Consider the following 23,393-nt stretch of genomic DNA (forward strand, 5'->3'; position numbering starts at 1 on the left):
GGCCACCCGGATCTTGCGCCGGAGGCTTCCTGAATCTCCACGACCGCTGCCGAGATCTCGGGCCAGGAAATAGCCCCTTCGCAGGAACCACCCTACCGGCCGAACAGGAGGCGGAGGGGGGGGGGAGGCGGAGCGGCGCCGCGCTGCACTACTTTCCTCTCCGGTTGCAAATGGCTGCCTCGTTCCCCACTTTCCGCTCAGTTTCCTGACCCCCCGGCGCCGGGAGCCGGGGTTGGGCCATGCACCTCTAGGCCCCCCGCGATCACAGCCAGCCGGGGGTCGAGGGGGTGCCGCCGATCAGAGCCGGCCAGGCCGGGGGCGGGGCAGCTCCCGAGGCCAGAGGGGAAGGGAGGCGAACGCAGGGCCTGGAGCGGCCGGAGGGGAGCGGGCAGAGGGCTCGCACCGCCCGCCCCTTCCTCTTCCTCGCCCACCTACCCTCCTCCCTTCCCCGGGGGGAGCAGAAGGTGGGGGGCTCGAAGCCGCCGAGGAAGAGTGCTCGGGGTCGAGGAGCCCTGCGCTGGGTGTGTGTCAGGTTCAGCCCCGCGGCCCCGCCGGCTCCGTGTCGCCGTAGCTCGCGCGGCCCCGGGGCGCCGGCCCGAGGGGGAGAGGGGCTCGGCGCTCCTGCGAGGGTCTCACGTTCCATCCGGGCCCGGAGCGGCGGCGCGGCATTCCTTCCGGGCTGCTGGGGAGGCGCCTCGACGTTCCATCTGGAGAGCCTCGACGTTCCGCCCGAGCCCGGCGCGGGCGGCCGGGGCGCTGGCCCGGCCCTAGGACTGAGAGGCCGCCCGGCGACGCGGATGCGGAGCCTGCTCGCCCAAGATCAAAGCCACCGGTGCTCTCTTTGTGTCCGCTCGGGATTCGCCGCCCTGGGGCTGTCCATGGAAACCTAAACTGCTGGAACCCGAGGCAGAGAACCCTTCTTCGGCTTCTTGCTTTTTTTTGAGGGGGGGGAGGGTGGCCACTCCGACCTGGATTTACCGTTCTTGGCCCCCTTAAGCCCCCCCGTGCGGGGGGCGGCTGTGATCGCTCTGGCGGTTGGAGGTCGGGGAGCGGCCCGGGCTCTGGCCATGTTCTCGGATGAGGATTTCTGGATCGTCCTGTGAAGAGGTGAGTGAAGTCCGCCCGGCCAGGGCCCAGAAAGGGTTGGACTGGGGGCATAGCCAGATGGACTATCTTGGCCCGAGCTGGCCTGTATGTTGGAGAAAGGGGTGCCAGAGCTGAGGAGGGTTCCTTTGGCAGGGTCTGTCAAGGGAACCTGAGCCAGTCGCCAGAGGAGAACCGAGGCCTGGTGTCCTGGGGTGTGCCTCTTTAAAGACTGGGGGGTTCAGGGAACCACGGGAGTTTGGGAACCTGGCCAGAAAGTCTCTCTGCCTGTTTATTTTTGTGTTGGGGGGAGCTCTAAACTAGGACCCAAGCCCTGATGCCAGCACCAATCCCAGTCAGCTGCTTCTCCTTCAGGGTTCCTTGTGGGCCTTGGGAATAGAACAACTTGGGAGCGGGGGTAGGGTGCCACTGCCAGGTCAGACTTAGTGCCAGGTTGGACTTTAAGGTTGTTCTTGCTCATCCGGGCACCCAGAGCAGTCTCTGGGAGACTCCAGGAATCCTGATTCCTGCACTAGGACTTATTTCACAGTGCACGGGGCAGAGTGTGTGGAAACTGACTATTGTGATGAAGGAGGTGGCTGGGGCAAGAAGGAGGCGGGGCTGGGGGCAGCTCTGGCCTTGCTGGTCAACTTTAAACTACCCCTGCCTGGCAAAGTGACCCCAACGAGGCCTAGTGCTGTCTTAGCCTGCTTTGCCTTCCCTCCTCTTGGGATGGGCATAATCTCTAGGGGATTATAGAGGAGGCCGTTGAGATTTGCTCCCTGCGAATGTGGGCTGCAAAAAATGGCTTTTGTCTCCCTCTTTCTCTGGGCCTGGTCGCCCATAAGTCTCTGGCCAGTCCTGCAGGGCCCCTCCCAGACCTCGCCAACCTTTTTCAGTCAGGGAATGTTAACTAGTGCTGTGATCCTGCCCCAACCCTGCAGAATAGGGTGGCCTGTACCTCTTTGGAGGAGAAATGACCTGATAGAAGCATGTCTGAGAAGCCAGTGTTTTCAGCCCTGGCAGGAGGTGTTAGGGAGAAGGGGTGTGTGTGTGATTGCATGCAGGGTGCAGCGTGAGCCTAATGCCTCTGGACCCTGGGCTGGGACAGCCCCTCTCACAGCTGTCATGCTGCCCAGCCAGGATTTGGCTGCTGTATTTTGCTCCCTCACTCTGTCTCCTCCAACATACAGAGGCTCGACCACCTTGAGCCTGGTCTTGGAAAGGATAGAATAGGGATTTGCCCTTGAAAGGTTTTTGGGTGGTAATCCCGAGGCGAGAGGTGGCACAGGGGTGCTGAAATGAGGCTAGCTGTCACCCATGCTGTATGCCCTTGCCTCCTGTGGAGGGCCTCTCTGGCTGCCTGTCCCTAAAGAACTTCCTTAAGAGACACCATTCCTTTTTGGCTGTAGCTGACCCTAGGATGACCCAGGGATAGTTTGGAGGGTCTCTGGAGCCCCTGTTGCCATTTAGGTTCTTCCCTGGAGGGCCAGCCCAAAATGGGGGTGGGGAGAGGTGTGGTTTGATTCTCAGGCTGGGAACCAGGAAGTCCTGAGTCCTACAGAAGAGCTGTTCACTCAAGGGCCTGCTTCAGCCTTTCACCTCTTCAAGCCTCCATTTCCCCTTTGGCTGGCATAATGGAGCTAAAGCTTTTGGTCTGGGATGGAGGCAGGGAGGAGAGTGGGTTGAGATGAATCCCTGCTTTCTTCCTTGCTGTCCTGGGCCTCTTCAGACTGGGATCAAATGGACCCACCACGGTTTCACTCCCTAGATCTGTGTTTCTCTGGGATCCCTAGTTCCCTTGAGGAAGCCTGACCAGGCCTTAGCCCAGTTTAGATCCGGGGAAAAACCCTTGGTGTATATGTATGTTTCTGGCTGTGAACGCTGGGACAAGGGAACCTGTGGTTTTTATTTGTTTAGATCTGTTCAGGGGCCTGACAACTAGCACTCAGCATTGGGGGGCAGGTGCTGGACTGCCGTGTAGGGAAATGGGACTCCTTAGAAGAGCCTCTGGATTCTCTTTGGTACAGCTTGGAGGACACTCAACCCTTGGCTTATCTCTCGTCTTCCATGATCCCATAAATGAGGGTGCAGCTTTGGAGGATGTTGGTACTGTTTCCCAAGGCTAGATGAAGGTGGTTTCTCCACCTCCCCAGGCAGAGCCAGCGTTACCAGCTTGAGAGGGCTGCGCTCGGAGGAGGGCGGAGGAATTTGTCCCTCTGGCCTTGTGTGAGGCAGTCCTCCCACCTCTGCGCTATCACTGTTGCTTTTGATTTCTTGCTGTTTGTGACTCCTTTAGCCTCAACTTTGAGAGCACAACAGTTGGAAGCTCTTGGGGGCATTTAGTGGTAAGGTACCACAAAAGTTGCACATGTTTGAGAAACTTTGAAGCCTTCTGGGTGTGGTCAGGCCTTGAATGGCTGAATAGGAAGAGGAGCCTAGCTGGTGCCCTGACCTCCAACCCCTCCTTCACATAGGTGGCTTTTGGGGGGCCCTTGAAGTGCCGGAGAATCTTTTCTCTGGGCTGGCTAGATGACCACCCTGCTTTCCTTTTAGGTGTGATTATGTGAGTGACAGGTTTGGGAAAAAGATGATCTGGGAATAAAGGTAACTGGTATCAGGTGGTATTTCACATTCCCAATCTAGAATCTAATAGTGTAAAGGGAAAAAAGTAAAAATTTTCCCTTCCTGTGGCATGTCTCATGAGACCCATTGCCAGTCTCTGGAAATGGAGTATTAACTCAGGGAAAGAGCACTGATAGTGTGGTTCTTAGGTAATTGATTTATGGATCCTGGGCACCTTTGAGGGTTCCCCCAGTCTCATCTGCCCCATGCGCTCAACCCCAAGTGGCTGACTGGGATGTTTGGTGAGGGGAGAGAGGCTTGTCTTTGCAAAGGTTAGTGTGGTCCTTCTGGTTAAATAAGAGGAGTGGAAAAGGTGAGAGAGAAATTTCTCAAACTTTCATTTAAAGTTCTGTAACCTGCTCCACCTGCCCTGGGAAAATTATACTTTCTATAGTTTCTCTGCTCAAGCCCCTCCCCTTCCCACTAAGAGCTGTTGGCACCTGTCCCTTTCTTCCTTCTTCTGTAGGACCCCTTTTCTCTTCCTCAGCTCTGTAATTCTTTACTTCTCTCTTTTTTGTACTGTGTTTATTAGTTTCCTCTGAAGTTTAGGAAAATATGCCCAAAGGTGTGGATCTTGACCTTCTTAGATGTAACTTCAGTGTGTTTCATTTGGCTCTGGGATAGGCAGGCATATCTTAGAAGAGGGGACCGTTACCCCCACCCCCATAGTGTGTGTGGAAACCCTGCCTGACGGAAGAGGAAGGAAGCTGCTTTGCTGTGTCCTGCCCCTGTTTAGAACAGCTCCAAGTGGCTGTGTGCTTCCTGAGACTACAACTCCCAGCATGCCTAGCGTCAGGCCTGGCTACACATGCTCAGTAACTCTTAAGGCCCACTTCTGTTAACTTCTAGGGACATCTGAGGAGGAAGGGCAGTTGGCGTTGCTAAGGGCAACGACCTGAGGCCTTCAGGCTGGGTGAGAACTTGAGCTCAGTCATGGCAGGGGCCAGGGGGTGGGCCTAAACTAGATTTAGATGGGCAGTGGGTGGGAAATGGGGAGTTTCTTCTGTTATGATTGGAATATTCTGGTTGAAACCAGTGGAGGTGGCGGAGATCCATCCATAGCTGGTTTTTCGTTCCAGTAACATGGTCTACATCTTGCAAGACCCAAATTTGGTCTCCAGTAGAGGGATTTCAGCTGAACTCAGACTTCTCGGTTTATGACTACTCCTGGGTTGGCGCAGAAAGACCTCTAGGATGGTAGCTGATTTGAGAACTGAGGGAAAAGTCCAAGGGATAGGGTCTGCCAGAAGCCAAGAATTCAGATGTGAGGCAAAGGGTGGTACTAGATGTAGATTGTGGGTGCTTCTGGTTGTCCTGGGAACTCTTAAGCAGGAGGTGGGACATGGATCCCCTGGGAATTCAGAGTGGAAGAAGAGGATATGTGTTTATTGGAGGGGAAATAGACTGTGGGACAAGGGTTGGGGAGAAGGATTTTCCTTGTTATTAGTACAGGAGTTTGTAGGTGTGATTTTGCTCTGATTTCTATAGGTTCTAGATAACATTAGCTGCCTTCTCCTCAGGATTTGGAGGAAAGTGATGAGTGGGAGGACTTCCCAGACAAATAGATATCTCTTGGCCCTGACAGGTCTCCCCGAGAGGGCTCTGCCCAGTCGGAGAGAGGGATGGACAGCCTGAAGCCGCCTGGTGAGGATAAAGATTCGGAACCAGCAGGTGAGTAGGACAAACACTGGGTTTCTGTTCTTCCCAGGAAATCTTAGATTTCTGGTCCTAGCACAGGGACAGAAGCTAAGTCTGTCTGATAGGTAATAATTGAAGGACTTTGTTCTTTGGGACAGAAGTTGAAACGCCATCACTGTTATCCACCAAGGGTTTTGGGTAATCTCATGGGTCTGATGAGTGGACTGGTATTAAACAGAGGATAATGGCTGATACATGTTTCTTCTCTGTTCATTCAGCTGATGGACCTGCAGCCTCTGAGGAGTCAGGTGCCACTGAGCCAGACCTTCCCAAACCACATGTTGGGGAGGTCTCTGTGCCCAGTTCTGGGGGTCCCCAGCTTCAGGAGCCTCCCCAGGACTGCAGGTAACTAGTTTGGGGAAATGAGGATATAAGGAGGTATGAAGACTTGATTTGAGCATCTGGGGCTTTCAAAGTGGAAGATTTAGGAGATGAGTGTTCGGGAAGCATAGGGGTGCCAAGTCGTGGGGTTGTTGAGGGTGCCTGTGGGCAGGACCGGCGCGGTGCTGATGCTCGTGTGTTCACAGCGGGGGTCCGGTGCGGCGTTGTGCTCTCTGTAACTGCGGAGAGCCCAGTCTACATGGGCAGCGGGAGCTACGGCGCTTTGAGTTGCCATTTGACTGGCCCCGGTGTCCCGTGGTGTCCCCTGGGGGGAACCCAGGGCCCAATGAGGGAGCGCTGCCCAGTGAGGACCTATCACAGATTGGTTTCCCTGAGGGCCTGACACCTGCCCACCTGGGAGAACCTGGAGGTAAGGGAAGGGAAATGGGGTAGCTGACTTGGGGAGGAAATGGGGTAGGGGCTAGGTGGTCCTAAACCAAGGGTCACGTTCTCGTTAACTGTTTTCCCTCTTTCCACCTATAAAGGGTCCTGCTGGGCTCACCATTGGTGCGCTGCGTGGTCGGCAGGCGTATGGGGGCAGGAGGGCCCAGAACTATGTGGTGTGGACAAGGCCATCTTCTCAGGGATCTCACAGGTGGGGCGGGGGCCAGGGGATGGCACAGGCGAAGGGCAGGGTGGGCAGGGGGCATCCTGGGGTAGAGCTGGTTCCTGGCCTGTGGCTCTGGAGAGAGCTGGCTGGTGCTGAGGCTGTGTCTCCTCTCTGGCAGCGCTGCTCCCACTGCACCAGACTTGGTGCCTCCATCCCTTGCCGCTCGCCTGGATGTTCACGTCTTTACCACTTCCCCTGTGCAACTGCCAGCGGTTCCTTCTTATCCATGAAAACACTGCAGCTGCTATGCCCAGAGCACAGTGAGGGGGCCGCACATCTGGGTGAGGAGTCCCGCCCCTTGGACAGCGGACACGTGGGGGTCCCCGGCTGCTGGGGTTTTTATGCTCTGCAGAGTGCTCTGAAGCCTGTAATTACGTGCTGTCAGTCTGCCCCGTGAAAATAGGCGTGGACTCTGAGTGCAGTGGCTTTGCCCGTCTCATTTACCATGGTCTCTGCAGCGCCTGGGTTTTCCAGGTGGCACTAGTGGTAAAGAACCTGCCTGCTAGTGCAGGAGAAGTTAGAGACGTGGGTTCAATCCCTAGTTGGGAAGATCCCTTGGAGGAGGGCATGGCAGCCCACTACAGTATCCTTGCCTGGAGAATCCCATGGACAGAGGAACTTTGTGGGCTACAGTCCGTGGGGTCTCAAAGAGTCGGACACCACTGAAACAATGGAGCGTACATGCACAATGCAGTGCCTAGAGCAGTGCCTGACGTATGTTAGGCAGACACTTAGAAACTGTTCATTCTGTGTCTGCGGAATGCCGGTTATGTAGACAGCACTGTGCTGAGTCCTATAAGGAACCTATAGCTGACCTGTGTCATCCTTCCCTTCCTACTGCAGAGGAGGCTCGCTGTGCAGTATGTGAGGGGCCAGGGGAATTGTGTGACCTGTTCTTCTGTACCAGCTGTGGGCATCACTATCACGGGGCCTGTCTGGACACTGCTCTGACTGCCCGCAAGCGTGCTGGCTGGCAGTGCCCTGAATGCAAAGTGTGCCAAGCTTGCAGGTACAAGTGGGAGGGCAGAAGGGAACCTCAGGTGAAGCACGGGTCAGGGTTGAAAAGCAGGGCAGGGAGAACCCTGTTATGTGCCCCCCCGCAGGAAACCTGGGAATGACTCTAAGATGTTGGTCTGTGAGACGTGTGACAAAGGATACCATACCTTCTGCCTGAAACCACCAATGGAGGAACTGCCTGCTCACTCTTGGAAGTGCAAGGTGAGTGTGCCCCAATGCTGCCTTACTCTCCCTAATTCCACCTGCTGCAGTGCCCCAGGTTTCTCTGTTGGGACACGCTCTGTTCTCTCCTCCCATCTCTGCGTCTCTGCTGTCTGACCAGTGGCCATTTTGCTTGTTCCCTTCCGCTAGGCATGCCGGGTGTGCCGGGCCTGTGGGACAGGCTCAGCTGAGCTGAATCCCAACTCTGAGTGGTTTGAGAACTACTCACTCTGTCACCGCTGTCACAAAGTCCCGGGAGGACAGCCTGTCAGTTCTCTTGCTGAGCAGCACGCCCCAGTCTGTAGCAGGTAAGTGGTGTGGATTGGCAGAGGTTGGGAGGGGGCCTGGGAGGTACTGAGATGGGCAGGGGTTGTGTTCAAGCAAACAGCCTTTGAGAGGAGGGCCCTCAGGTGAGCAGTACATTCCAGAGCATCCATGCCTGAGCCCTGTGTGCTCTAGAGGGGTCGGTGGGTGATGCGAGTCTGCTTCCCGTGCCCTCTGCAGATTCTCACCCCCAGAGCCTGGCGCTACCCCCACCGATGAGCCCAATACTCCGCACGTTGCGTGCCAAGGGCAGCCGAAGGGTGGACACGTGACCTCTATGCAACCCAAGGAACCGGGGCCCCTGCAATGTGAAGCCAAACCACTAGGTGAGTAGGGTTTGAGGGTTCCTGAAAGTAATTCCCTTCTATCCTGTGGCAAGGGCCAATCTCTGCTTTGCCCCAACCCTGTACTTGCTGTGGGGGTGCAGCTGAGCTAGGTAGGAGCAGAGTGTGTTATGTCTGCAGGGAGAGAAGGGGCCCAACTTGAGCCCCAGTTGGAGGCCCCCCTAAATGAGGAGATGCCACTGCTGCCCCCACCTGAGGAGTCGCCCCTGTCCCCACCACCTGAGGACTCACCCACGTCCCCGCCGCCTGAGGCATCGCGCCTGTCCCCACCGCCTGAGGACTCACCCCTCTCTCCACCGCCTGAGGAGTCTCCTCTGTCTCCCCCGCCTGAGTCACCACCCTTCTCTTCCCCAGAGGACTCCCCCCCACATCCCCCACTTGATACACCCTTACCCCCACCACCTGAAGCGTCACCCCTGTCCCCACCACTGGAGGAGTCTCCTCTGTCCCCTCCCCCCGAGGAATTGCCTACTTCCCCACCACCGGAAGCATCTCGCCTGTCTCCACCACCGGAAGAATCACCCATGTCTCCGCCACCTGAAGAGTCACCCATGTCTCCGCCACCTGAGGCTTCTTGTCTGTTCCCACCATTTGAGGAGTCGCCCCTGTCCCCTCCACCCGAGGAATCTCCTCTCTCCCCGCCACCTGAGGCATCACGCCTATCCCCACCACCTGAGGACTCACCCATGTCCCCACCACCTGAAGACTTGCCTATGTCCCCGCCGCCTGAGGTGTCACGCCTGTCCCCCCCGCCTGAGGAGTCTCCCCTGTCACCACCACCTGAGGAGTCTCCCACATCCCCTCCACCTGAGGCTTCACGCCTGTCCCCTCCACCTGAGGACTCCCCTACATCCCCGCCACCTGAAGACCCACCTGCTTCCCCGCCTCCGGAGGACTTGCTCGTGTCCCTGCCGCTGGAGGAGTCACCGCTATTGCCACTGCCTGAAGAATTGCGACTCTGCCCCCGGCCCGAGGAGCCACAGCTGTCCCCTCAAGCTGAGAAACCGCGCCTGTCTCCTGCGCCCCAGGAGCCGCGTCTGTCTCCCGCATCCCAGGAGCCGCATCTGTCCCCCGCACCCCAGGAGCTGTGCCTGTCTCCCGCACCTGAGGAGCCACGCCTGTCCCCTGCACCCCAGCAGCCGTGCCTGTCCCCTGCGCCCGAGGAGCCACGCCTGTCCCCCGCACCCCAGCAGCCGCACCTGTCCCCCATGCCCCAACAGCCGCACCTGTCCCCTGCGCCTGAGGAGCCACGCCTGTCCCCCGTGTCCAAGGAGCTGCGTCTGTCCCCTGCACCCCAGGAGCCCCGCCTGTCCCCCGCGCCTCAGGAGCTGCACCTGTCCCCTGTGCCAGAGGAGCCACATCTATCGCTTGCATCCGAGGAACCATGCCTGTCCCCCCGGCCTGAGGAACCGCGCCTGTCCCCTCGACCTGAGGAGCCACGCCTGTCCCCCCAGCCTGAGGAATCACACCTGTCCCCTCGACCTGAAGAGCCCACTGAGGAGCCAGGCCTCTGCCCTGCATCTGAGGAATTGCCCTTATTCCTCCCACCCAGGGAGCCACCCTTATCCCCCATGCTTGGAGAGCCGGCCCTGTCTGAGCCTGGGGAACCACCTCTGTCCCCTCTGCCTGAGGAGCTGCCGTTGTCCCCATCTGGGGAGCCATCTTTGTCACCTCAGCTTATGCCACCAGGTAAGGGGCTGTTAGTACCCTGTTACTCTGGGATGGTCTTAACTCTTGATGGCACATCTAATCTAAGAGCCTCTCTTTTCCTCCAGATCCTCTTCCTCCTCCACTTTCACCCATCATCACAACTGTGGCACCACCAGCCCTGTCTCCGTTGGGAGAGTTAGAGTACCCCTTTGATGCCAAAGGGGACAGTGACCCTGAATCGCCATTGCCTGCCCCCATCCTGGAGACACCTATCAGCCCTCCACCAGAAGCTAACTGCACTGACCCTGAGCCTGTACCCCCTATGATCCTTCCCCCGTCCCCAGGCTCCCCCATGGGACCGGCCTCTCCCATCCTGATGGAGCCTCTTCCCCCTCGTTGTTCCCCACTCCTCCAGCATTCCCTGCCTCCCTCAAGCTCACCTCCTTCCCAGTGCTCTCCTGCCCTGCCACTGTCGGTTCCTTCCCCGCTGAGTCCCATGGACAAGGCAGTGGAGGTCTCAGAAGAGGCTGAGCCACAGAAGATGGAGACTGAGAAAGCCCCAGAACCTGAGTGCCCAGCCTTGGAACCCAGCCCTACTAGTCCTCTTCCGTCTCCTCTGGGGAATCTTTCCTGCCCTGCACCCAGCCCTGCCCCAGCCCTGGATGACTTCTCTGGCCTGGGGGAAGATACAGCCCCTCTGGATGGGACTGACACTCCTGGTTCACAGCCAGAGGCTGGACAGACCCCTGGCAGTTTGGCTAGTGAACTTAAGGGTTCCCCTGTGCTCCTGGACTCTGAGGAGCTGGCCCCTGTGACCCCTATGGAGGTCTATGGCCCAGAATGCAAGCAGGCAGGGCAGGGCTCACCCTGTGAAGAGCAAGAGGAGCCACGTGCACCTGTGGCCCCGACCCCACCTACTCTCATCAAATCCGACATCGTTAATGAGATCTCCAATCTGAGCCAGGGCGATGCCAGTGCCAGTTTCCCTGGCTCAGAGCCCCTGCTGGGCTCTCCAGACCCCGAGGGGGGTGGCTCCCTGTCCATGGAGTTGGGGGTATCTACAGACGTTAGTCCAGCCCGAGATGAGGGCTCCCTGCGGCTCTGTACCGACTCGCTGCCAGAGACTGATGACTCGCTATTGTGTGATGCTGGGACAGCTATTGGAGGAGGCAAAGCCGAGGGGGACAAGGGGAGGCGGCGCAGCTCCCCGGCTCGTTCCCGCATCAAACAGGTGAGGGGCTATCCAGCCGCTGGATGTGTTTGATGTCCCGTCACTGTCAGAGGTACGGTTCTGTGTCACTCACTGATACCTTCCCACCTGACTTATTGAATCCTAGGTTCTCAGAGATCCTTGAGTTCATCTTGTTACTTTATTAAAGAGAACACCAGTAACAGAGGGGAAAGTAACTCGCCCAGTTTCTTGGTTACTCAGTCAATAGAATCAGCATTAGAAACTCAGATCTCTCAAGCCAGTTTTTTTTTTTCTCACTGTACAGTACCATGTTGGCCACTCTTTCTTCTTGGAAGATCAGGAGTGGTTTGGACCAGAGCTACCTACCTGTTGCTACTCTAGAGTTTGGGCTTCCTCCCTGGCCCTGACTGGGAAGCTTGGACTTTGTTACCTGCCTTTGTCTCTGGCCCTTTGTCTCTTCTTTTGCCTCTAAGCCTATGGACCCCACCTCTTAGCCCTCTGCTTCTCCTGTAATCACCCGTTTCCCTCACTCAGGGTCGCAGCAGTAGTTTCCCAGGGAGACGCCGGCCACGTGGAGGAGCACATGGAGGACGTGGGAGAGGACGGGCCCGGCTAAAATCAACTACTTCTTCCATTGAGACTCTGGTAGTAAGGAGAGGCCTCCCATCCCCCAAACATGCTTCAGCTGGCCCCTTCAAGATTAAACACCCTTTAAATCCTGCCAGTCCCCTGCACGCTCTGCCTGCCTGCTAGCCTAGGGCCTGTCCAGCTATGTCTGTGCTCCTTCTGTCCTCTTGGCCCCCAGGCTTCTCTGAAATGTGATGTTGGGCTGAGGCCCAGTTTGGGAGCTGGGGTGTTCTTCTGCTTCTTAGTCCTGGCTCCTGGCCTTCATCTTAGCCAGGGGTTTATGCCGCCTTCCCCCAACACCAAAGAGGAAAGCAGCTTAGTGGGAGCAGATTTAGCTGCCTCACTTTGCACAACTCTCTACCTATAAGGTTGCTGATATCGATAGCTCTCCCAGCAAGGAGGAAGAAGACGATGATGATGATACCATGCAAAATACTGTGGTTCTCTTCTCCAACACAGACAAATTTGTGCTAATGCAGGTACCGTACTTGAGTCAAGTAGTCGCATCTTCAGCAGTAAGACCTGGCAGACTGAACGCCAGGCTGGTATTTGGATGTACGTGTTTCGGTGGGAGGGTAAATGAGGAAAACCAGAGGCCTACTTCTCAGAATACCAGAAAATGAGCTTGACACTGAACTCGGAGTTGGGAATGTAGCAGTGAAAAAGGCAGAGGTGATTTCTGCTCTATTGAAGCTCCTAGTCTAGGGAACATGAGTAATCTTGAAGCTACAGAATTTGTCACATATTGTTACTGTGATCCTGATCAGTCTTCACCCACCTTGTCTTTCACTTCTCATTACCTCTATCCATGGTAGGCTATATCATTTCAGACTACCTGATCAGACGAGCAAGGCAGCCCAGGAAGGAGCAGGGTCCCGTGATGGCTCGCTGTGTTCTAATGCAGGGATAGGCTTTTGGTTCTCTGACTCCCTCCTGTCGGATTAGTGTCACAGTCAGTTATGGGGACTGAGTGGTGCTGAGGATGTGAGGTGGGACACTGGGGTTTCTGTGTGTTTCCCCAGGACATGTGTGTGGTGTGTGGCAGCTTTGGCCGGGGGGCAGAGGGCCACCTCCTTGCCTGTTCCCAGTGCTCCCAGTGCTATCATCCTTACTGTGTCAACAGCAAGGTGAGTTCAGGGCCTCAGCGATCTGGTCTGGGGGATGGGGTCAGTTCTTGCTTATCCTAGGCCTCTTTCCTGGCCACTCTACTTAAAGTGGTCATTGGTCATGGAACTTGTTCATCAGTTTCCAGTGGCTGTCAAATTCATCTTGGGTAAAATGTTTTGGAAACCGTAGTGGTCTTATGGGTTTCTTTGTTATAGATCATGACTTACTAGTATAGTTGAGTACACTGTATAAATTGTGGGAACTTTTCTAGTGGGAAACATGCTCTGGATATAAAATATAAAATCAGAACCAAACACATGTCCACAAAGAGAAAGTAATGTTTTTGACTCAAGCATGATCAGTCATTTTGGGGTTTTCATTAACATTTAGAACTTGTCCACTGCTAACATTCACCGACTTGCAGCAGTAGCAGGTTCTACATGTTCATGAAAAGCTGGGGGAAATACAACCTGGCTAGTGAAAGATCTTAACAAGACAGTGGCTGGGTGAGGCTGTTCTTTGATCAGCGGAGATCCCTGGAAGCCTGTTTAAGAGCCATTATTTTAGGGGTGAGGGTGCTCCGTGTATCCTCCCTGTGCACAAATGAAGGTCTGGCCTGGGTATGGGGGTCCTTCAGTCCCAGCTGTGTAAGTCCCAGCAGCCTTGGAGAGGTCTGCCCTGCCCTCTGCATCACCCCCTGAGGAATTGCCGTCTCCTGCACCAGATCACCAAGGTGATGCTGCTGAAGGGCTGGCGTTGTGTGGAGTGCATCGTGTGCGAGGTGTGTGGCCAGGCCTCAGACCCCTCCCGCCTCCTGCTCTGTGATGACTGTGACATTAGCTACCACACGTACTGCCTGGACCCCCCACTGCTCACCGTGCCCAAGGGTGGCTGGAAGTGCAAGTGGTAAGGAGACCAGCAACTTCAGATGGGCCTGACATGTTAAGAGTGGCTATGATGTTGAATACATGGCCGAGGCTGGGTTTTGGAGGCTGGGCTGGTTTGGGTGCTCTGGGTAGGTTAGGTGTTGAGGGTCTGTCTTTCTGCCCCCACCAGGTGTGTGTCTTGTATGCAGTGTGGGGCCGCCTCCCCTGGCTTCCACTGTGAATGGCAGAATAGTTACACACACTGCGGGCCCTGTGCCAGCCTGGTGACCTGCCCTATCTGTCATGCCCCCTACGTGGAGGAGGACCTGCTGATCCAGTGTCGCCATTGTGAACGGTGAGGGTGCCCGTCTCCCCCAGATAGGCTCCCCCTCCCTGTTTGCAGCCTCGTGTTGTTTCCATTCACCTCCTCCTGTCTTCTTTCTCCCAGGTGGATGCATGCCGGCTGTGAGAGCCTCTTCACAGAGGATGATGTGGAGCAGGCAGCTGATGAGGGCTTCGACTGTGTCTCCTGCCAGCCTTATGTGGTCAAGCCTGCTGGTGAGTCCCGGATGCTAGGGAGCAGGGAGGAGGGGCCAGCGCAGGGGTGCCTTGCTCTGGGCCAGGGCCTCCAGCTGTTTGTCCTTTCCACAGCGCCTGTCGCACCTCCAGAGTTGGTACCTATGAAGGTGAAAGAGCCTGGTGAGTCACAGTAATTCTGAATGCCAGTGCCAGAGGAGACCCTTAGACACTTAGTCAAGCTCCAGTCCCCCAGTTTTATCTCATTTTTCACAGAAAAAATGCTAAGATCCAGGGGTGTTGAGTGGCCTGCCCAAGGTCACCCCATAGGTCAGTGGTGAAGTTGTGGTGACACCCAAGGACTCCAGATTCCAGACAGAATTCCATTCACCAGCCAACATGGCCTTTATACAGCCAGACTCTCATCTTCATAGAGCACAGGACCCTTTCTGAACCCTGCTCTTTTTCCTTAATGAAGGAGCTCTCCCACCTCCGTCCATCATGATGTGGGCACTGCCCCTGGCATCTGGGGCACTATGAGCTGGCATTCAGCACGGAGGGGCTCTCCTTGGTCCACACAGCCAGAGAATATATTTGGTGACCTGAGGGTTAATCAGGAGCAGAGTCCAACTTCAGCAGCAGCTGTCTCTCAGACCCCCTCGGGTCACTGAGAGAGCACTCAGGCCTCAGCTGGTGCCCACCAGTGGTCTCTCCTCTATCGCCCTCAGCCTGGACTTCAGTCTGTATGTCTCACTGCTCTTATCCCAGCTAGGGACTTGGGCCGAAACTCAGAGTCCCAGTTTCCCTGGGGCTCCGTGGGGTCATGTGCTTTTCCCCTTTGTGCAGAGCCCCAGTACTTTCGCTTTGAGGGCGTGTGGCTGACAGAAACGGGCATGGCGGTGCTGCGTAACCTGACCATGTCGCCTCTGCACAAACGGCGTCAGAGGCGTGGACGGCCTGGCCTCCCAGGCGAGGCGGGGCTGGAGGGGGCCGAGCCTTCAGAGGTCCTGGGCCCTGATGACAAGAAGGACGGTGACCTGGACACGGATGAGCTGCTCAAGGCTGAAGGTCAGCCTGGGGGATCTCGGGGAGTGCCAAGAGTTCTGGGAGAATGCTTGTGAGAGTTGAGTGTTGGCTCAGGGCAGCGTTGTCACTCCCAGTCACCCTTGAGCCACTGTGGATCTTGTCGATGGCTCTGTGACAGGGGACTCAGCTCTCTGTTCTTTTTTTTTGTCTCAGTTGTGTCTTCGTTGCTGCACGTGAACTTTCTCTAGTTGATGTGAGTGGGGGCTACTCTAGTTGCAGTAGACAGGCTTCTCATTGTGGTAGCTTCTCTTGTTGCGGAGCATGGGCCCTAGGGTGTGCAGGTTTTAGTAGTTGTGGCTCACAGGCTTAGTTGCCCCTTGGTGTGTGGAATCTTCCTAGACCAGGAATCAAACCCATGTCCCCTGCATTGTCAGGCAGGTTCTTAACCACTGGACCATCTGGGAAGTCCCCACTTCTCTGTTCCTAGCTGACAGGATGACAGGGTTTTAAAAGGGTCCATGCTTCTGACCTGTCTCCATCTCTTCTGTCTCCATACACAGGTAGTGTGGAGCACATGGAATGCGAAATTAAACTGGAGGGTCCTGTCAGCCCTGATGGAGAACCTGGCAAAGAGGAGACTGAGGAAAGCAAAAAACGCAAACGCAAACCCTATCGGCCTGGTGAGGCCCTGGGATGTGGGTGGGGTGGTGAGGGGCAGCTTACCAGGTCCCTAGCAGCTTCTCAGCCTCAGCTCTGCCTCCTTACAGGCATTGGTGGTTTCATGGTGCGACAGCGGAAATCCCACACACGTGTGAAAAAAGGGCCTGCTGCACAGGCGGAGGTGTTGAGTGGGGATGGGCAGCCCGACGAGGGTGAGACGGGTGAGGGCTTCAGTGGGGCCTGGGAGAAGGTGGGGCTCGCAGGACCCATGGGACACTGCCAGGGAGGCCGGGGGCAGGGGTGCTCTCAAAAGACCAAGGAGGTAGTGGGCCCAGTTGGTGTCAGGGGAGAATAGGCAGAAAGTGTCCCCAGGCCAACCTGGGAGCAGCATGCCCGCAGTCCCCAGAGAGGCTGACCCTCCTGTTCGGTCCTCAGTGTTGCCTGCCGACCTGCCTGCTGAGGGCTCTGTGGACCAGAGCCTGGCCGACGGGGATGAGAAGAAGAAGCAGCAGCGGCGAGGGCGCAAGAAGAACAAACTGGAGGACATGTTCCCTGCTTACCTGCAGGTGGGTCTTAGGCTCTGAGGGCCAAGGGCCAGGCTGCTGGCCTGTAGGGCCTGAGGAAGCCTGTTTCTTTCCAACTCCTCCCACAGGAAGCCTTTTTTGGGAAGGAGCTGCTGGACCTGAGCCGGAAGGCCCTGTTTGCAGTTGGCATGGGCCGGCCAGGCTTTGGATTGGGAACCCCCAAAGCCAAGGGGGATGGAGGCTCAGAGAGGAAGGAGCTTCCGACCTCACAGAAAGGTCAGTCATGTGGGGATAAGGTGGTCTGAAGGGGTCCAACTTCACTTTGTGCTTGGAAGCTGGTAAGAGATTTTGGTGGGAAATGGGCTGGTCTCCAGGAGTTGAGGGTTGGCCAAGAGCCCTGACCTTGGCACTGGGGTCCTGTTCTGGGCATCTCTGATTGAAGTGGGACTGTTGCTCATAGGAGATGATGGTCCGGATGTTGCAGATGAAGAATCCCGTGGTCCCGAGGGCAAGGCTGATACACCAGGTGAGGGCTGCTGGGAGAACTGGGTGCTATCTTGGTTTTGCTTCTGTCAACCTATTCTGCCCCTGAGCACCATCAAGGTCGGAGGCTGGAAAGTGTTTCAGACCTTCTGCGGTCCTTGCCAGAGTGGCCAATGTGGTGCTTCCACACTGACCTTAGCTGATGGGCTTTTCCTGGCAATTGCAGGACCTGAGGACGGCGGCATAAAGGCATCCCCCGTGCCCAGTGACCCCGAGAAGCCAGGCACTCCGGGTGAAGGGATGCTTAGCTCTGACTTAGACAGGATTCCCACAGAAGGTGAGGCTGGGACCCACAGTCTTCATGTATAAGGGTCTTCTCCTCTGCCTGAGGGAGACTCATTTATACAGCTCCTCTGGTGGGCAGTCATGGGCACCTTCCCTGGTATCCCCTGAGTCCCCTAGTCTTCCTCAGCAGCATCTTTCTTTGATCACTCACAGAACTGCCTAAGATGGAATCCAAGGACCTGCAGCAGCTTTTCAAGGACGTTCTGGGTTCTGAACGAGAACAGCATCTGGGTTGTGGAACCCCTGGCCTAGACGGCAGCCGGACACCATTGCAGAGACCCTTTCTTCAAGGTGAGCCAGTGGGGGTGGTTTGAAGACTGGGTGGGTAGGTACTGCCAAGCTTGCCTCTAGACTGGGCTGCTTGCTCCCTTTCTCTGATCCTATGCGTCTTGTAGGTGGACTCCCTTTGGGCAATCTCCCCTCCAACAGCCCAATGGACTCTTACCCGGGCCTCTGCCAGTCCCCATTCCTGGATTCTAGGTTGGTATTTGTGCTTAACCTCTGTGGGCAGTCCCTTCCCTCCAGTGGGGCCACGCTGGGGGAGGGAACCTTGGACTCTCGGGTGCTGCTGTGGCAACCCCTCCCTCTGCTGCCTTGCTAGTGACTGTCCTCTCTTGGGGCAGGGCAGTGGCCTGGGGACTCTGGGCAGTTTGTCTGGGATGGGGCTTGGCATCCCTGCCCTCTGTGACTCTCTGCCCCTGCGCCCCAGGGAGCGCGGGGGCTTCTTTAGCCCGGAACCCGGTGAGCCAGACAGCCCCTGGACAGGCTCGGGGGGCACCACGCCCTCCACCCCCACCACCCCCACCACGGAGGGTGAGGGCGACGGGCTCTCCTATAATCAGCGGAGTCTTCAGCGCTGGGAGAAGGACGAGGAGTTGGGCCAGCTGTCCACCATCTCACCTGTGCTGTACGCCAATATTAACTTCCCCAGTCTCAAGCAGGATTACCCAGGTACCTGTGGGACAGGGCAAGGGAGACAGCCTGCAACACGACCAGTGCGGGGGTCACCTGCCAGTTCTCTCACACATCGTCTCTGTCCTCCAGACTGGTCAAGCCGCTGCAAACAAATCATGAAACTCTGGAGAAAAGTTCCAGCTGCTGATAAAGCCCCCTACCTGGTGAGACAGAAGGAGCCTGGGGTGGCGTGGGAACTGAGTCAGGGGTGGCGTGTCTTTGGGAAAGTCACCTTCATTCCTTCTATTCCCCACTTTCATAGCAGCTAGGCCAGTAGGGGTCGGCTTCTGGGTGGGGAGTGTGAGGGACAGGGTGAGGGAGCGGGACTGGGCTTGAGACTGAGTCCCAGCCTCATTCTGTGTCCTCTGTCCCCTCAGCAAAAGGCCAAAGATAACCGGGCAGCTCACCGCATCAACAAGGTGCAGAAGGTGAGCGGCCTCAGGCTGCGCGACGGCCTCCAGGTCTGGGTGTGGGGTAGCCTCCCTGAGAGTGGGATCAGGGGGCCTGCCCACAGCAGCCTGACCGTTCTGTATCTGGTGTCCTCCTGTAGCAGGCTGAGAGCCAGATCAACAAGCAGACCAAGGTGGGCGACATGGCCCGCAAGACTGACCGACCGGCCCTACACCTCCGCATTCCCCCCCAGCCAGGGGCCCTGGGCAGTCCACCTCCCGCTGCTGCCCCCACCGTTTTCATTGGCAGCCCCACTCCCCCCGCCGGCTTGTCTACCTCTGCGGACGGGTTCCTGAAGCCGCCGGCGGGCACAGTGCCCGGCCCCGACTCGCCTGGTGAGCTCTTCCTCAAGCTCCCGCCCCAGGTGCCCGCCCAAGTGCCTTCGCAGGACCCTTTTGGACTGGCCTCTGCCTATGCTCTGGAGCCCCGCTTCCCCACAGCACCCCCCACCTACCCTCCCTATGCTAGTCAGACTGGGGGCCCTGCACCGCCCCCGACGCTGGGCGCCTCGTCTCGTCCTGGCACTGGCCAGCCAGGGGAGTTCCACACTACCCCACCTGGCACCCCCCGACACCAGCCCTCCACGCCTGACCCCTTCCTCAAACCCCGCTGCCCCTCCCTGGACAACCTGGCTGTGCCTGAGAGCCCAGGGGTAGGGGGAGGCAAGGCTGCTGAGCCTCTGCTGTCCCCCCTGCCTTTCGGGGAGTCTCGGAAGGCCCTGGAGGTGAAGAAGGAAGAGCTTGGGGGATCCTCTCCGAGCTATGGGCCTCCAAACCTGGGCTTTGTTGACTCTCCCTCCTCAGGCCCCCACCTGAGTGGCCTGGAGTTAAAGGCACCTGATGTCTTCAAAGCCCCCCTGACCCCTCGGGCATCTCAGGTAGAGCCCCAGAGCCCGGGCTTGGGCCTAAGGCCCCAGGAGCCACCCCCTGCCCAGGCTTTGGCCCCTTCTCCTCCCAGCCACTCGGACATCTTTCGCCCTGGCCCCTACCCTGACCCCTACGCCCAACCCCCACTGACCCCTCGGCCCCAGCCCCCACCACCTGAGAGCTGCTGTGCTCTGCCTCCCCGCTCACTGCCCTCTGACCCTTTCTCCCGAGTGCCCGCCAGTCCCCAGTCCCAGTCCAGCTCCCAGTCCCCACTGACACCCCGTCCTCTGTCTGCTGAGGCTTTCTGCCCATCCCCTGTTACCCCTCGCTTCCAATCCCCTGACCCTTACTCCCGTCCACCCTCGCGTCCCCAGTCCCGGGATCCATTTGCCCCATTGCATAAGCCCCCCCGCCCCCAGCCCTCTGAAGTTGCCTTCAAGGCTGGGCCTCTAGCCCACACTCCGCTGGGGGCTGGGGGTTTCCCAGCAGCCCTGCCCTCAGGGCCAGCAGGTGAGCTCCATGCCAAGGTCCCAAGTGTGCAACCCTCCAATTTTGCCCGGTCCCCTGGGACCAGTGCATTTGTGGGCACCCCTTCTCCCATGCGTTTCACTTTCCCTCAGGCAGTCGGGGAGCCTCCCCTAAAGCCCCCTGTCCCTCAGCCTGGTCTCCCTCCACCCCATGGGATCAACAGCCATTTTGGGCCTGGCCCTACCATGGGCAAGCCTCAAAGCACAAACTACGCAGTAGCCACAGGGAACTTCCACCCATCGGGCAGCCCTCTGGGACCCAGCAGCGGGTCCACAGGAGAGGGCTATGGGCTGTCCCCACTACGCCCCCCGTCAGTCCTACCACCACCTGCACCCGATGGATCCCTCCCCTACCTGTCCCACGGAGCCTCACAGCGGGCAGGCATCACCTCTCCAGTTGAGAAACGAGAAGACCCAGGGGCTGGCACGGGCGGCTCTTTGGCGGCACCTGAGCTTTCAGGTACCCAGGACCCAGGCATGTCTGGCCTCAGTCAGACAGAACTAGAGAAGCAGCGACAGGTGGGTCAACATCTCTGTGGGCCAGCCCTTTGGGCTTTGGTGCTTGTCCAATGGACTTACCCTCTTGTCTGTACTCTGCACAGCGCCAGCGACTGCGGGAGCTATTGATTCGGCAGCAGATGCAGCGCAACACCCTTCGGCAGGAGAAGGAGACTGCGGCAGCTGCCGGAGCGGTGGGACCCCCAGGCAACTGGGGTGCTGAGCCTAGTAGCCCTGCATTTGAGCAGCTGGGTCGAGGCCAGACCCCCTTTGCTGGGACCCAGGTAGGTAGAGTGGCAAGGGGTGGTGGATCCAAGATGCTGAAGGTGGCCCCACTTTCATCTACCCTCATCTCTCCTAGGACAAGGGCAGCCTTGTGGGGCTGCCCCCGAGCAAGCTGGGTGGCCCCATCCTGGGGCCAGGGGCTTTCCCCAGTGAAGACCGACTCTCCCGGCCGCCTCCACCAGCCACCCCTTCCTCTATGGATGTTAATAGCCGGTGAGGCTCCTGGGCTTCCCTTGGGGAAAAATCAGGGGAATATATTGTATCCAGTGTGCGCTGCCCCTGATTTTCCTGTCTCTCTAATCCTCAGCATCACTTTCTTTTCTTCCCCATTCCTTCCCCCCCCTCACTGCATTAACTCTTTCCTTCTTTAGGGAAGCACATGTTCTAGCTCTTTTTTCATTCTGATTTTGTCTTACTACTGCGTATACTTCCAGGCAATTGGTGGGGGGCTCCCAAGCCTTCTATCAGCGAGCACCGTATCCTGGGTCCCTGCCCTTACAGCAGCAGCAGCAGCAGCAACTGTGGCAGCAGCAGCAACAGGCAACAGCAGCAACTTCCATGCGACTTACCATGTCTGCGCGCTTTCCTTCAACTCCTGGGCCTGAACTTGGCCGCCAAACCCTAGGTTCCCCTTTGGCTGGAATTTCCAACCGCCTGCCTGGCCCTGGTGAACCAGTGCCTGGCCCAGCTGGTCCTGCCCAGTTCATTGAGTTGCGGCACAATGTACAAAAAGGACTTGGACCGGGGGGTCCTCCATTTCCCGGTCAGGGCCCTCCACAGAGACCCCGTTTTTACCCTGTAACTGAGGATTCCCACCGACTGGCCCCCGAAGGGCTTCGTGGCCTAGCAGTCTCAGGCCTTCCTCCACAGAAACCTTCAGCCCCACCAGCCCCTGAACTGAACAACAGCCTCCATCCAACGCCCCACACCAAAGGTCCCAACCTGCCCACTGGCTTGGAGCTAGTCAGCCGGCCCCCCTCCAGCACTGAGCTTGGCCGCCCCCCTCCTCTGGCCCTGGAAGCTGGAAAACTACCTTGTGAGGATCCTGAGCTGGATGATGACTTTGATGCCCACAAGGCCTTGGAGGACGATGAGGAGCTTGCTCACCTGGGCCTGGGTGTGGATGTGGCCAAGGGAGATGATGAGCTGGGCACTCTGGAAAACCTAGAGACCAATGATCCCCACCTCGATGACCTGCTCAATGGGGATGAGTTTGACCTGCTGGCCTATACTGATCCTGAGCTGGACACGGGGGACAAGAAGGACATCTTCAACGAGCATCTGAGGCTGGTGGAGTCAGCCAATGAAAAGGCTGAACGAGAGGCTCTGTTGCGAGGGGTGGAGCCAGGACCCTTGGGCCCCGAGGAGCGCCCTCCCCCAGCTGCTGATGCCTCTGAGCCCCGTCTGGCGTCAGGGCTTCCGGAGGTGAAGCCCAAGGTGGAGGAGGTTGGGCGCCACCCTTCCCCTTGCCAGTTTACCATTACCACCCCCAAGGCAGAGCCAGCACCTGTCACTACTTCCCTAGGCCTGGGGGTAAAGCCAGGTCAGAGTGTGACGGGCAGCCGGGACACTCGAATGGGCACAGGACCTTTTTCCAGCAGTGGGCACACAGCTGAGAAGGTCCCTTTTGGGACCACAGGAGGACCACCAGCTCACCTGCTGACGCCCAGCCCACTGAGTGGCCCGGGAGGGCCCTCCCTACTGGAAAAGTTTGAGCTAGAGAGTGGGGCCCTGACTTTGCCTGGTGGACATGCATCTGGGGATGAGCTGGACAAGATGGAGAGCTCACTGGTCGCCAGTGAGTTACCCCTGCTCATTGAGGACCTGTTGGAACATGAGAAGAAAGAGCTGCAAAAGAAGCAGCAGCTTTCAGCCCAGCTGCAGCCTGTGCAGCAGCAGCCGCCCCAGCAGCATTCCCTGCTGTCCACCCCAGGCCCTGCCCAGGCTGTGTCTTTGCCCCATGAGGGCTCTTCTCCCAGTTTGGCTGGCCCTCAACAGCAGCTTGCCCTGGGACTTGGAGGCTCCCGACAGCCAGGCTTGGCCCAGCCGTTGATGCCCACCCAGCCACCAGCTCATGCCCTCCAGCAGCGCCTGGCCCCATCCATGGCCATGGTATCCAACCAAGGGCATATGCTAAGTGGGCAGCATGGGGGACAGGCAGGCTTGGTGCCCCAGCAGAACCCACAGCCAGTGCTGGGACAGAAGCCCATGGGTACCATGCCACCGTCCATGTGCATGAAACCACAGCAGCTGGCAATGCAGCAGCAGTTGGCTAACAGCTTTTTCCCAGATACAGGTAATCTCAGCTGGTGGGGAGGGACTGACTTAGTAACTCAGGAGTGATCACTGTTAGCACCAACTAACTGAATTCTCTCTGAGGCTGCAGACCCAAGATACTCCCTAGTTAAAGGAGATGGGACACAGAGCGTGGTATAGGCGAAACACTGTAGCTTTTTTTTTTTTTTAACACTGTAGCTTTTAAAGGAGAATAGTGCCTGGCATCTAGCAGGTGTTCAGATGTTTGAATGAATGGA

At 57.6% G+C, this 23,393-nt stretch overlaps 1 protein-coding gene across 9 annotated transcripts in view; it reads left to right on the top strand.

The window, feature by feature from the left end:
• Positions 1-951: 951 nt before the first annotated feature.
• Positions 952-23,393, top strand: part of KMT2D (lysine methyltransferase 2D) — a 38,985-nt gene continuing 16,543 nt past the window's right edge. The window contains exons 1-36 of one of the 9 annotated variants that reach the window (XM_061128809.1): positions 953-1,107; positions 5,294-5,379; positions 5,625-5,751; positions 5,934-6,157; positions 6,273-6,382; positions 6,516-6,678; positions 7,241-7,406; positions 7,501-7,615; positions 7,766-7,923; positions 8,120-8,265; positions 8,404-9,972; positions 10,059-11,164; positions 11,660-11,773; positions 12,121-12,231; positions 12,775-12,879; positions 13,584-13,765; positions 13,916-14,080; positions 14,174-14,283; positions 14,377-14,424; positions 15,088-15,309; positions 15,828-15,947; positions 16,035-16,148; positions 16,363-16,493; positions 16,580-16,727; positions 16,912-16,977; positions 17,161-17,271; positions 17,433-17,570; positions 17,675-17,759; positions 17,989-18,230; positions 18,324-18,397; positions 18,611-18,661; positions 18,784-19,018; positions 19,487-20,595; positions 20,679-20,858; positions 20,936-21,072; positions 21,294-23,155. In XM_061128809.1, coding sequence (XP_060984792.1) covers positions 5,331-5,379; positions 5,625-5,751; positions 5,934-6,157; positions 6,273-6,382; positions 6,516-6,678; positions 7,241-7,406; positions 7,501-7,615; positions 7,766-7,923; positions 8,120-8,265; positions 8,404-9,972; positions 10,059-11,164; positions 11,660-11,773; positions 12,121-12,231; positions 12,775-12,879; positions 13,584-13,765; positions 13,916-14,080; positions 14,174-14,283; positions 14,377-14,424; positions 15,088-15,309; positions 15,828-15,947; positions 16,035-16,148; positions 16,363-16,493; positions 16,580-16,727; positions 16,912-16,977; positions 17,161-17,271; positions 17,433-17,570; positions 17,675-17,759; positions 17,989-18,230; positions 18,324-18,397; positions 18,611-18,661; positions 18,784-19,018; positions 19,487-20,595; positions 20,679-20,858; positions 20,936-21,072; positions 21,294-23,155 — 9,793 coding nt within the window. In that variant the 5' untranslated portion in view covers positions 953-1,107; positions 5,294-5,330. Of the gene's footprint in view, positions 1,108-5,293; positions 5,380-5,624; positions 5,752-5,933; positions 6,158-6,272; positions 6,383-6,515; positions 6,679-7,240; positions 7,407-7,500; positions 7,616-7,765; positions 7,924-8,119; positions 8,266-8,403; positions 9,973-10,058; positions 11,165-11,659; positions 11,774-12,120; positions 12,232-12,774; positions 12,880-13,583; positions 13,766-13,915; positions 14,081-14,173; positions 14,284-14,376; positions 14,425-15,087; positions 15,310-15,827; positions 15,948-16,034; positions 16,149-16,362; positions 16,494-16,579; positions 16,728-16,911; positions 16,978-17,160; positions 17,272-17,432; positions 17,571-17,674; positions 17,760-17,988; positions 18,231-18,323; positions 18,398-18,610; positions 18,662-18,783; positions 20,596-20,678; positions 20,859-20,935; positions 21,073-21,293; positions 23,156-23,393 lie in introns of all 9 variants that reach the window. The other 8 variants (XM_061128759.1, XM_061128791.1, XM_061128774.1 and 5 more) reach the window with 8 other exon arrangements.

Source organism: Dama dama, chromosome 3 (assembly GCF_033118175.1).
Source record: "Dama dama isolate Ldn47 chromosome 3, ASM3311817v1, whole genome shotgun sequence".
NCBI lineage: Eukaryota > Metazoa > Chordata > Mammalia > Artiodactyla > Cervidae > Dama > Dama dama.